At 42.3% G+C, this 13,485-nt stretch overlaps 1 protein-coding gene across 1 annotated transcript; it reads right to left on the reverse strand.

The window, feature by feature from the left end:
* Positions 1–12,388, reverse strand: ern2 (endoplasmic reticulum to nucleus signaling 2). Its single transcript, XM_070856556.1, has 24 exons — positions 12,097–12,388; positions 11,274–11,391; positions 11,152–11,185; positions 10,837–10,909; positions 10,193–10,265; positions 9,847–9,969; positions 9,614–9,715; positions 8,331–8,390; positions 8,012–8,228; positions 7,561–7,639; positions 7,297–7,447; positions 6,660–6,793; positions 6,156–6,344; positions 5,719–5,872; positions 5,336–5,440; positions 5,144–5,234; positions 4,752–4,941; positions 4,506–4,602; positions 4,200–4,399; positions 3,597–3,744; positions 3,073–3,200; positions 2,666–2,789; positions 2,481–2,548; positions 1–2,388 (listed from the first exon to the last, which is right to left on the reverse strand). Exons 1-24 carry the CDS (start codon positions 12,184–12,186, stop codon positions 2,206–2,208), a joined length of 2,931 nt encoding a protein of 976 aa, XP_070712657.1. The 5' UTR covers positions 12,187–12,388; the 3' UTR covers positions 1–2,205.
* Between the last annotated feature and the right edge of the window lie 1,097 nt (positions 12,389–13,485).

A 13,485-nucleotide genomic window follows, 5' to 3' on the forward strand; every position in this document is an offset into this window, starting at 1 on the left:
TTTACTTCATTCTTTGGCACACCCAAAGCATCAATTTAATTCACTCATTCAAAAAAAAAGTACAAAAGTTTGAATCTTCATCATTCATTCTACTGCAGACCTATGAACAAACCATCCAGTAGTCCCAGGGAGGGATTTCACATGGCTCTGAGAGCATTTAGTGGCATTTTTTGTCGCAGAGTGAGCTCAAACACCAAAGCCAACTATCAGGAGGGGTGAAATATACTGCATTCTGTTAAAAAATGTCTATGAATGGGCAATGTTGCTACTGTTGCCTTCATACACTGGTGATAAATCAGATTTTCACAGCATACGCACATTGCCAACATTTTAACAGTGCCAATGATAGAATGTACTGAACCTTTAGTAGGCAGTACATGGAGCATAATAGTCAGTCAGTATAACACACACACACATCAAATACATAAAAACAAACAGCAAAGTAAATATTGTGGAGTCTTTGGCACTTTCTACAGAGGAGCTGAGGGAAGCACAGCAGCAACAGGGACGGGAAGGGAAGTAAACTGTTTAACCAGCTGGTTAAATGGAGATCTCTGCTAAGACGTTCAGCCTTGCAACACTGTACTTTGTACAGTGCTGTGACAAAGTTTGAGCACCTCACATAGTGTTTCTAGCTGTTACTACGTTCACATCACCTTCCACAACATGCTCATATTAACCAAATCAGTATTTATTTGGCACCGTAAAATCCAACATGGCTCCATTTGGATGTGCTATAAGGTTCTACTGGCTAAAAATCTGAACGACTATTTCAACAGTGATTTTGTGAAGTTTAAAACCTGCAGCTAAAACTGGAGTGTGAGACCTTTTTGATTTATTTCAAATGTATTTCATCATGAAACAAGCAACATTTTCCAGTTATAATGAGGTAATATTAGATTAACCTTATATAGGCTTCAAACAAACTAAAAACGATAAAAGTAGAAACCTTTAAAATAATCCCCTTCTGCCAGAGAGATCAGATTTTTGGTTGTGTTTGTTTCTCTGTCTGTTAGCAGGACATCTCAAAATTGTAAACATATCTCCATGAAATCTGTTGGAATGGGCTGATGAACAAGTGATTTGTTTCAGGGCGTTTTTTGACCATCACCGCCAGCGTTTTCTTGGACCTGGAATCAGGAGATCTGGAGCACACACTGTTGTAGCGTATTAAATAGGTCTTCCTATAGCTGTGTTCTCCACATCTCCTCATACTAGAATTAAAATGTGTTTGTTTCCCCAAAAACAAAATCAGGCAACACTCCGAAGGGCTGTGCTACGAATGAAGTTCAACGTAGCAAGGCTTTCTTTGCGTGGGCTGTCTCAGCAAGCCTTAAACTTGCAGTCAGTCAGAGATAACGGGTATCACGATGGTGGTTATCAACTGTCTTTGTTAACTCAGTCTTTCTGCTTCAGGCTCTGTGCACGCTCTCATAAAAAAGGGCATTTGATGTGTCATCTGACTGTTCTACACAAAATCGCTGAATTTTCCTTCAAAAACTGACTGAAAATAAACGATCATGTGCCACCCCCTTCAGTCAAGAGGAAATACAGGATAAGTGAATACATTTGTTTTTAGTGACTCTCAGTGCCTCCTGTTTATTTCTAAGGTACCAACTGCACACTGTAGAGCTCTTTATGACCTGGTCCGGACCAGGTTAAGTTTGCAGCCTCGGTATCTCGGTGATCTAGCCAGTTTAAAAGACAACGACCTTTATGACACTGAAAACTCTGGGCTCAACATACCTCACTAACTAGCTAATGTTGCTTCATCGTACACCCTTCAGTAAAAGAACAATCACCTACTGAACTTTTTGGTGCCTTTTACCTGAGCTTCTCTCCAGGAAACACATTGTGGGACTATTGAACGTGTCATTATGTGTATTCTGATGGTGTTATACATTAAGATATAGATTAATATAACAATTGTATGCAGCCTTTCTGAAGAAATGGACTCTGAGTGCTTTCTAATTAAATTTTTAAATAAGTTCTTGGTCAATAGCTGCAGAAAAATAAAATAAATCTATAAAACGACTCAAGGCATATAAAAACTTTTTCACAGCACTGTATCTTCCCCCGAAAAACAGTATGGGCTTTACAAAAGCAATAATGGGGCACAGTCAGGAATTTCTTTAGCTCACAAAAAAGTACACTAATGTACATTATGTGCATGTATGTGTACGGAGTATAGAGTGCATGTAATTGTTATTTCGTGCTGGGGGACAGATAGTAGGGGTGAAACAGTCTCTCATGGGCGCAGATGTGGAGAGCAGCATGTGTGTGCATCAGTAACCGTGGAAACCGTGAGGTGAAGTAGCTGACGAAGCCCTCGGGCAGCTCGCCGAGAGTCTCCTGCACCTCTGGTGGCAACTCGTGGTAGTGATGCTTCTGTAACAAGCAATGTCAACATGCAAAAGGTCAAAAAAATGCTGATGTGTCAAAGTGTGTGTGCAGCATGTCATGTAAGCATGCACGCTGACCTTATTCCTCATAGCTCTCAGCAGATCTCTGACTGAGTTTCCTTTATATGTCCTGAACCGCCTCAGGTCTGGAATGTAGACAGGAAGAAGTGGATTAAGGACCATTGATGGCTTTGTTCTGCACAGGTGTGGACAGAGCAGTCATGTGATACTGTGTGTGTGTGTGTGTGTGTGTGTGTGTGCACCTGTCTGAAGGGGTACAGAGATATGCATCCTCCAGTTGGTTCGAACCACTGCTCTCCCTGCAGTTTCCAGTTTGACCACAATCGGACTGTCTGCTGGTTCCTTCTCTATGCGGTCACTCACGTCCTACACACATACACAAACAACCACAAGAAAATATTTCTGGAGTCTACAGAGACATGGGGCCGAGCAAGAAGGATACAGGACAGACTACTGAGGTATACGCTCATACCCCCTCAGGCATCTCTCTTTTCGTTATCAGCAAAATAACAAATACACGTCTAATTTATGAATTTTTAAACCAGAAGGAAGTAACCTTTTCATACGATTAGTCATGAAAATGTCACGCGAGCAGCTGTTCTTTAATGCATCTATGACCAAATGACCACAGAGATGTGATTGAACACACCTGGAAAAAGAGCAGCTGCTTCTCGGGGGTCCAGAAGAACGGATGTTTGAGCACACAGGCGGTGGAGGGGCGGTGGAGAGCCTCGGCACAGATCATCTGCTCAATCAGATCCTGTGCTATGACATCATCTGGTTACAGAGAGAAATAGATGGCAGATTTTTGTGATCATCACTGTCCGAAACACAACCTGCAACACTTTTCTAGGTGATTTTGCAATTACTGCAATGTGTGAAATTTGCATGTAAACCGTAAAGAAATTGGGATTATTTAAAGGAACTCATCTTGAGAGACAGTTCTGCCTAAGAGGCTCAAGTCATAGCAAGAAAATCCCTTGAACACTGAGTGGATTTGTGAGGTGTGATCTGACTTGGCCTGGTCTCAAGGTGGTTCAGGAAAGGGAGGTGGTTGGGGGAATTTTCCAAGAAAATCGTTTCATGTGAAAATTTTATGCAGAAGTATTGTGGGAATGAGTTATGCAGGAATTGGCTAGACAGGAAAGAGATATGCGTGAAGACCACTCTCACCGTGCATATCCTCCATAAAATGCGAGAGTGAATATTCTCCTGACAGGATGTTAACCTGTCGTCTCAATGTATCACCAAAAGGATGCTGCCCCCTGCTGATCACATAGTAGAACACACAACCTGCTGAGAACACGTCCACCGCTGCCGTCTGTGGACACAAGAAACACTGAATCAGAAAATACACACATGATTACTGTGCTAAGAAAAAATACTTTTGTGTCAGAGTTCCTCAATCTTGTCCAGAACCCACCCACAGTTCTTTTTGTTTATATGTATTTTTTGAGAAGAATTATTCATGTTTTTTAATAAAAAAAAAAAAATAAAGTCATTATTTCAAAAGGCCATTCTCTTGAAATATTTGAATTTCAAGAGAATGGCCTTTTGAAATAATTACTTTTACCAAATTACCAAAGTAAGTCCCATTCAAATTCACAAGACAAATTGATGTATATTTTAGGATTTAATAACAGACCCATATGAAGCCGATTTATCATCTACTGTATAAAGAAAATTTACTTTTTATCACTGTGGCCACTTTAACTAACAAGATAGCTGAATGCTCAAAGACAATTCTGTCGCATGTAATACAAGTGTGCATCCTACTGGTTTGTTGCCAGGAGTATCCCGCAGTACTTCGGGAGCTATCCAGCCTTCAGTTCCTGGTATTCCTGAACGCAACGAGAAGCTGGTCCGACCATCTGGGATCTTCTTACAGAGTCCAAAGTCTGAGATCAGAGCTCGGACCCGACCCAGCGCACTGGGACCAGAAAGGAGGATGTTTCTGGGCTTCAGGTCACGATGGACTAAAGGATGAAATGATGGAGATTGATGGTTTTTCAGAAAGATTGTTGGGGAAACATTTTTTCTAGCTGTCTAAGTTAAGTTTGCATATGTGTGTGTGTGTCAGACCTATGTTGAGCGAGTGGAGGTGTGACAGGCCACACATGGTCTGTTCCAGCAGAGTTAAAGGATTCAGCTCAGGAAAGCAAGATGGATCCTCAACATACTGAAGAGAATACACAAACAAAAACATGTGTTAGTTTTGTTATTAATGCATAACACTTTAAACGACATTCAAAAATCGAATGCTAATGACAAACTGCTTGATGACGATGATAACAAAGTAACTAACTGGTCCTAAAGGACAGTGCTGACCTGTTGCAGAGTTGCAGCGCACAGCTCGATGGCGATGTAAGTGAAGAGGCGGTCTCTCTCTGTGCAGAAATATCGGATGACGTTCGGGTGTGTGTCAGACTCTCTGAGGAGCTGCACCTCGCGTTCTGCTACCTCAAAACACTCCGGTAGTATCCGCTTCACTGCCACATGGCGTCCATCAAACTGGCCCCTAAAGTCACAAAACAGAGCATCCATGTACTATGTATAGTATCAGCCTCAGAACAATATAGTTCATCTCAACACACGAAGTGAAGAACATTTGTTGTTTAAAAGTACACCTGTTTTGTATCTAATGATCTAAAGCATGCAGATCCACTGATATGGTCCTGCAGGGCCTGTACCATTAACTGTGCAATGATCACATATTGTACCTGAAGACAAAAGTTCCCGCTGTGCCGTGTCCAAGCACCTCAGATGGAGAGAAGGAAATTTTTCCCACCTGCACCTCCTCGCTGTTTCCCTCTGAGAGAGAGGTCGGAAAAAAAATAAATCCCATCGTTATGTTGAGGGACAGGAGGAAATAATCTACAGTATTTCTAAACACACTCAGTTTGGCGTGTTACCTGCTGTGGGTTTGTGCCCAGCGGTGCCATTTTTATCGACATTTGAGGTGCTGCTGCTTGGAGTGTGAGGACTGGGTGGAGGGTCAGCAGATGCAGGTTGCGAGTCTGGATATAGAAATATGAACATTTACAATATGTATGTTGCTCTTGCAGGTCAGTGAGGGACTTTTTCTGTATGCAGCTTAATTAAGGAATGAATAATAAATCCAGGATTTCAAGGGCTGGAGAAAAATAGTAGCTTCAACATTACTTCATACATTTTAGTAATCCTTTATTTCTCAAGTGCACATCAAAGAAGAATGTTTAATCATGGAACTGGACCCCAAGGTCATTAAATAGAAGGGAGACAGGACTATATAGACCTTGTTTTAGAAGTTACATACCACTGGAGAGGTGTGTGTCAGTAGAAAGGGTTGTGTCTGATGAAACCAAGGTCACTGTTGGCACGTTGGTCAGCATGTTGGTCTGCATGCGCTGAAGGCGAGACTCAAAAGCCTCCTCCAGTTGCCTTTGAGCTTTCAGCTGCTGGGCTGCCCGCTGGAGAAACACACACAGATACAGATCACACTAAAGGCTTCCTAACTTAAGTAGAAGTAGAGAAGGCATGCTGAGGTGAACTAGGCAATCCAGAAAATGAACACTTCTATCTTAAAATAACTCTTTGGATGCAATAACAATCATAGATCAAAAGGTACATAGCTGTTTGAAAGCATCTTAGAATGGTTATTTCCACTCTCCCTTATCGTTGGGAATAAAATCTGAAAAATGCATCTTAGACACATATGCATCTTAACAACAGATAGACATAAGGCACACTCACAATGGGGTACGTGAGTGCGAAGGCCAGCCATCCTCCCAGCAGCAGCGTCAGAACGACCAGAGTGAGGCGGTCCTGAGTGATGTAGACAGGCAGCACGGTGGCCGGTCTTTGGGCCCGCTCTGATGTCCTTCCATCAATCCCTCCTCTATTAGCATTAGTGTCGCTATGGCTGCCAGCAACTGTCTGGAACTGAAGGACACAGAAACAATAAGGGCTAAGAAACAATGGAAATATAATGAGATTTCACTTGTTTTTATCTGTGTTTGTCGTCATTGTTCTCTGAAAAGCAGTTTACAATGAAAGTGGTTGTTAAAGGGACATTTAGCAATTCATGACATCGATGATATGGTCTCTGAGACAGTCTATAATGGACAGTGATAGTGGGCTATAATGGACAGTGATAGCCCGATAGAAGAGGATCATTGTCTGATACACCCATAAGTGACTGACTCTCTGGTGTGGACTGCAGCAGTGACGCAGAAGTAGTTTGGAGCTGTGACTCACATAGCGCTGGTGGTAGTAGGAGGCGGGGGAGGCAGAAGGTCGAGGGGGGATGACTGCCTCACTAGACCGCTGCAGGCTGACTGGGAAATCCCTCAGCATGGTGGTGTGAGCCACTGGAGGGAGCTCGTGGTGGCCTTCAACACACAAACACACAGATATGAGGCATCTTAAAGCTGTATGAAAGCTTGTGTTTGGTTCAGTGTTACTTGTCTGGTCAATAAATAAGTTGTGACCTTTGCTTGGCCAGAGTCCTTGATGTCAGTCACCTGAGGTAAGCGTAGATAAAATGTTTTCAAATTTGCATACTTCAGAAAAGTCCATGCTGTTTATTTAAAATTCAGTTTTTGGAGAAATGATTGCTTTTTTATGTCTCTGCATGCAGTTTTTTAAGACTTTCTGATAATAAAGTTTGCTTGTTTTAGTCTATGTATGCTCCTTCAGCAACAACAGGGATTTAACACCCTGTAGTCGTCATTTTTCTCCACTTATTAATACATAAATAACAGAATACGTTTCTATAGACCAGCCACATAGCATCCGAGAAGTGTTTTTTCATTGCTATTGAGGGACATCCAATAATTAAGTGTGTGTGTGTGTGTGTGTGTGTGTATGTGCGTGCGTGTGTGTGTGTGTTTACCTATTAGCAGCCAGTGGTTTTTCCGGCTGTTTGTGCTCCCTGGTGGATAGCGCACATCGGTGGACGGTGTGATCTCACACTCCCCTCGCTCTCTGACCGTCACTCCAGCCGTCACTGGACCATCGATTCGAGCCAAAGTAAGTCCCCGAGGCTGCCATAGCAACAGGAGAGAGAATCACCGCTGATGTGTGACCTGGATGTTTCAGGAAACTGGGTGTGTGAACGCAGTTATATGATAAAAATAGGTAATATATTTAAACTCACCACTAACGAGACTCCGTGGTGGACAAGAGAAGTGGAGGCATAGAGGTGGGAGTCCAGTTTTCCTACATATAGGGTGGGCCTTAAAGAAGCAAAAACTCAGGTCATTCCTTCAGTCAGTACATTGTTTTGCCACAGAAAATACCTGTTTGTACTTGTCCCTTAAACCATATAACCAGACACCTAACACATCAATCAGGAAACCAGGGACTGTGTATTCAACTGCAGTACTAGTACTTCATGCTGTGTAACTAAAGGATAAACAGACTACAGGCAAACTTTAGAAAACGGGTAACATTTTAAGCACAGCTTATCTTTTTGCCTGCGCTAAGTGTGATGATATAACCTGAGGTATCCTGACAGAGAAAATAACAGACTCAGCAGTTCTTGTTCTGCCTTGTGCATCAATATGGATGGTGTAGGACTGTGTGCATGTGTATACAATTGCTCTTACACAAGTTCTGTTTGTGCACTGGCTTGCTCCTTCACAAACTGATAGCTCCACTTCAATGTGGAGTGTGCATCTGCCTGGTCGTTGGCAGAGGAAAAGGTGAGGAACCGAAGTGTTTCCATGGCGAGGGACAGGTGGGGGGCGTGTCTAAGTGAGTCTCCAGAGTACAGGTAGACCCCTACGACGGGCGAGCCGTAGTTCTGACTCCACAAGACGTCACCTGAAGAGACAAAAACACACTTGCAACCTTACTAAGGGAGTAGAGATGAAAATACAGAAACACATCCATCCTTCACAGTAGAAACCACACACGTCCCCCTACCTGTCTCTCTGTCAACTGTCACAACGAGACCATCACCACTCGACACAAGGTGAGCCATCTCTGGTGGTACAACAGATAGGACAGGTCAGTTTTTGGCAAGTTCCAAAGTTTTCGAAGGCTTCAAATATCAGAGAAGTCCTTATTCATGTAATCGTTCAATCTTGAGCCACCTGATTTGGTTATTTGAAATATAAATATTAAAGTAGAGAGCACTCAGAGAAGGTTGCACAATCCTGTACATTTCTAATTTTGATATGTTTTGTTTACATGTCTCAGATTTTAATCCATGTAAGTAAGTGCATTAGTTCATGAGCTAATAGGATAATGTTTTAAAATGCTCTATCCCACATTGTATTCAGATCTATGTGAAAATATGAATAACTTGTTCTTAACTTTTTACTTTATTTGACTGTAACCTGTTAACAGATTTTTGAGATATTCTGCAGGCAAACAAACAGGACTGAATACAACTCCTCAGTGGAAGTGAATAGCTGAACATTTCAGGGTGAAAGTGAATAACTGTCCTTGAAAGCAGTAGATGGACCAAAAAAAGCAAAGTAACATTTTTGCCTAAACTGGAATGTCCTGTGCTCAAATACACCTGTTCTAGACATACAGGTATCCAAAGATTTTTTTTCTGTTTTTGGTAACACTTTACAATACGGTACGCAATATTGTTGTAGTTACTAAGGAGGGATTGAGGAACGAATCAGGAGTGTCCTGATAATTAATGAATCGTTAGTTCCTCAATAGCTCTGAATCGAGGACTATATAGTAGATAATGATGAGTTACTAGAGAACAGACTAGGAGATGTTATATTACTGAATCATTAGGTGACGATTGGTTCTCAAATATCTGTGACAAACCACTTTCTTTATGAGTAGTTCCTGATCAATTGTTAATCATCCACTGAGTTGTAAAATAATAGTAATGACTCATTAAATATTTATTAGTTACTCTTTTTGCATACCCAAAGTAAAGCGGTACATCATCCTGAGTGGTTACTAAGTGATGTGGAATGACGGAAGTAGAAGAATTCATTAAGGTAATGAGGGATTACTTTATATTAATCTAGCATTTCCTGGTCTGTCGCTCCTGATTTACTCCTCACTTAGTAACTACCACAATTTTGTGTTCCGTATTGTAATGTGTTATCCGGTTCTTTAATACACACAAAGCAGGTTCTGCAAGGCTGTCATTACTTCATAATTAGACTGACATCACAGAGCTAATTGCCTGTCATGTCAGTGTATGTAACTGACTGGGTGTGTGAGAGACGTACTGTAGTCTTGTTTCTCATCGTAAGGTGGAGCAGAGTAATCATTGTATGTAGCGTTCCACCGGAGCTCCTGTGTCTTGGTGTCAAACATGGTGACCACGTATTCTAGAGAGGAAAACAGGTGAAAAGTTCATTAACTGTAATGTGTGTGTGTGTGTGTGGTGTGTGTGTGTGTGTGTGTGTGTGTGTGTGTGTGTGTCTGTGTGTGTGTATTAGTGTGCACCTGTGCAACATACCTGTGCGTCCAATGTAAAGGAGAGGAGTGTTGGGGCAGATGGATTCAGAGGATGAGGTGGTTAAACTGGTTTGTTTCTCGCCTGTTTCTGGATCCACCACGAACCACACATCCTGCTTTTTGCCTTCATGTGTACACACACACACACACACACACACACACGTAAATATGAGCCAGCAGCAGTAAAGTATGTCAAATATTTATGTGTCTCGTCTGTCATTCTTCCTTCCTGAGAACTGTCAGCTGCTCTGCATGAGACACACACACACACACACACACACACACACACACACACACACACACACACACACACACACACACACACACACACACACACACAGTCTCACCTGTATAGAGTATACCGTCAGAGCTCCTGCAGGGAGCTGACTGAACCAGCTCTGGGATGGTGAACGGCAGTTTCTGCAGATACATCCAAACAACAGAGAAATAAAGTGAAAACTGACACATAGAAACAGACAAACACACACATACACACACACACACACACACACACACACACACACACACACACACACACACACACACACACACACACACACACACACACACACACACACACACACACACATTCTGGGCTCCAAACTGCCACCAATTTGGTGCCATTAAAACAAATGACTGGTGGCACTGCTACCCCTTGAGTTTCAAACTGGGGATCTCTTGCAAAGGGGACGTGGCAGAGAACTTTTTTGGTATTTTAAAGCTCTTTTATTCATTTTATGTTCATTTAAGTTATTAAACTGTATATACTTTAAACAAGAACAGGTTTCTTTTGGTTGATCAGCACCCTATGTTAATAAAACATCGCTGTTGCACCTTGTTGCCAAAATTTTAATTCTTTGTACATACTTTGATTTCATACGAAACACCTCTAAAACAGCTGAGATTCAGATTTTGTGCACCTAAATTATGTGCCACTGCCAGCGCTGCCACCAGTGTAAAAAGTCTGGAGCTTTGACACAGCATTCTTTACCATCAGGCCTTCCTTATGCTTGCCGCCCAGGACATACAAACTGCCATCGTTGGGGTCTGGGAGAAAACCCGGCCTACAAAAACAACATGCATGCATCAGTCCTTTAATTAGATTTGGTGTGTGTAGGGCTGTGCATCGTTTGAATATTTTCTCCTCTCCTCTTTCAGCACCAAGACCTTGTGCAATACCTTACAGATGATTCACTATCTAATCCAAGACTAACTAAATAAGACTACACACTTAAGTGCTAGACTTAATTTCATATAAATATACTTACTGTTACTGTTGATATGTGTGTGTGAGTGTGTTACTCACTCTGTGAGGTAAACAGGTACTTGAATAATGGGGTCTGAAAGAAATCAAAGAAGAATTTCATGTGGATATTTAAAAATGAAAACAGCAATTAGGACATAATATTAACATTTGTATGTATGAACCTTCTCTCAGGGTCCACTTGATCTCTCCTGACTGTTTGGACACAGCATGCAGACTGCCATCCAGTGTCGAGACGAACAGCAGGGATTCTGGGAGGGTGACCGATCTGACCCCTCCAACCTGATGGGTCGCCAGAAACAGAAAGAGAAGCTTTAGGCCAGCTGTCTGACTGGTTGCTCAGTCACGTGTCATGTATCTGAGATTTCAGCATAGCTTAACTACAGCGTGTGTGAGTGTGTGTATGTGTGTCAGTGGAAGTGTGAGTGGGTGTGTCAGGAGTGCCTGGAGTTGACAGTCCTATCCAACAGTTAAGTTTCTGCCTTCTAATAATTACACTGTGTTCCTCATTTAGCAGGATATCCTTATCCCCCCCGCCGCCCCCCTCCACACACAGGAGGTGGGAGTGTGTGTTCACCACTCCCTTATTTACCCACCAAGGGGTGGCAATTGGCAACACAGAATTGAACAGCAGTCTGTAGTACAAGTACACCATGGCAAACACCGAGTCAAGACTTGCACAGACATGCACGCACGCGCGCGCGCGCGCGCGCACACACACACACACACACACACACACACACACACACAGTATTAGTTAACTACCTTCAGGCAGTTTGGACCAAACGTCCTGTCACAACATGGCAACTTTACTAGACCCTGAAATAGATTCAGGAGCGGAGGGGGTTGCCAGTTGCGGTTCTCCGCTGCGCATAAATAGCAACACACACACACACACACACACACACACACACACACCTACTCACACACACACCGAATTATTAACAACAGAAACAGCCACGCAGCTTTACGTTTAACAAAGTTTACCTGAAAAAGTTTGCCTTCCCAGGACAGCAGGAGAAGAGACAGGAGCAGGCGTCCCAGAGCCCCCATTACCCACGAAACACTTCGTTTCATGTCTCTGAACAAACGGAGGACTGAAGCTATTGAACTAACAACAGAGGTCGAACTCTCTCTCCATTTCCAGCACGAGCGTCCATCCGTCAGAAAGTTAGCACCGGCCGTTAAACATGGCTAAAGCCGCACCGATAGCTGACAAACACAGTGAAATGTGAGCTAGAAGTACCGATTTGAATCCATAATAACAGCAACGCCACCGTTCAGGTCTCTGCTCCACATTTCCGTGTTGGGACGGAACCGGTGACGTCAGAAACGAACTGTCAAGCAGCGGGGTGGGCGGGGTCCCTCCGCTCCCCGCGCTGACTGACAGGAGGCTCAGCCAATGGGCGGTGGGATTTGGAGCAGAAGGGGCGGGGCCGTGGAAGCGGCTGGAACACGTGGAACCTGACAGCAGGACGGTGATGAACACAACAAGAGCAGCTTTTTGTGCAATAGAAAGTAGTGGAGGGCGTCATTGTTTGTTGTACGCTATCTCTCTGTCTCACTCTCTCTCTCTCTCTGTCTCACTCTCCAAATGCCCATACACATCCACGTCAGTGGTGGAGAGTACTTTTACATTAAGACACTTTTACATCAAGGTACTTTTACATCAAGGTACAGTTATTACACTTAAATTACTATTCTATTTCAGTTCCACTTTACTACATTTCAGATGGAAATATTGTACTATTATTAATTTATTTATTATTCTGTCACTTGTTATGTGGCAGGTAATGTTTCTAATAAAATACAATACAATGAATTTCTATTTATCTACTATATTAAGTTTATATCTAGTACACTATGGTTTGACACACGTATTCTTCCCTTCTGATTTCCTTTGTCTCTTTATATAATAGGCCTAAGTGCTGTCTTAAATAATAATAATTTTACACTCTATGATTCTGCATCTCAGTTGCTTTTGCTTTTGATGCTTAAGTACATTTTGGTGATAATGTTGTCTGTACTTTTACTTAAAGGGATACTTTAATAATTTAGAATTGCACATGGATGAAGTTGGTCAAGTCACAAGAGAGAGATTAGAGATAAAATGATAAAAGTCAAGGCAGTAGAGGCCAAGGAATCCTAATAACTTGACCCCTAATGTAGGTCAAATTGTAAATAACTGGCCTTATTGTGTAAACAAATACTGGAGAACTTGTAAATAAACAATGGAGAACATTTATCTGCAGTAGACATCTTTTATATTGTGTAGATGCTACTTTTACTTAAGTAAGGGATCTGATTACTTCTTCCACGTAAACATGAAAATTAGACAAAGCAAGTCAAACATTTACAAAACAAACTTTATTTCTC

Source organism: Pempheris klunzingeri, chromosome 3 (genome assembly GCF_042242105.1).
Source record: "Pempheris klunzingeri isolate RE-2024b chromosome 3, fPemKlu1.hap1, whole genome shotgun sequence".
NCBI classification, from domain to species: Eukaryota; Metazoa; Chordata; class Actinopteri; order Acropomatiformes; family Pempheridae; genus Pempheris; species Pempheris klunzingeri.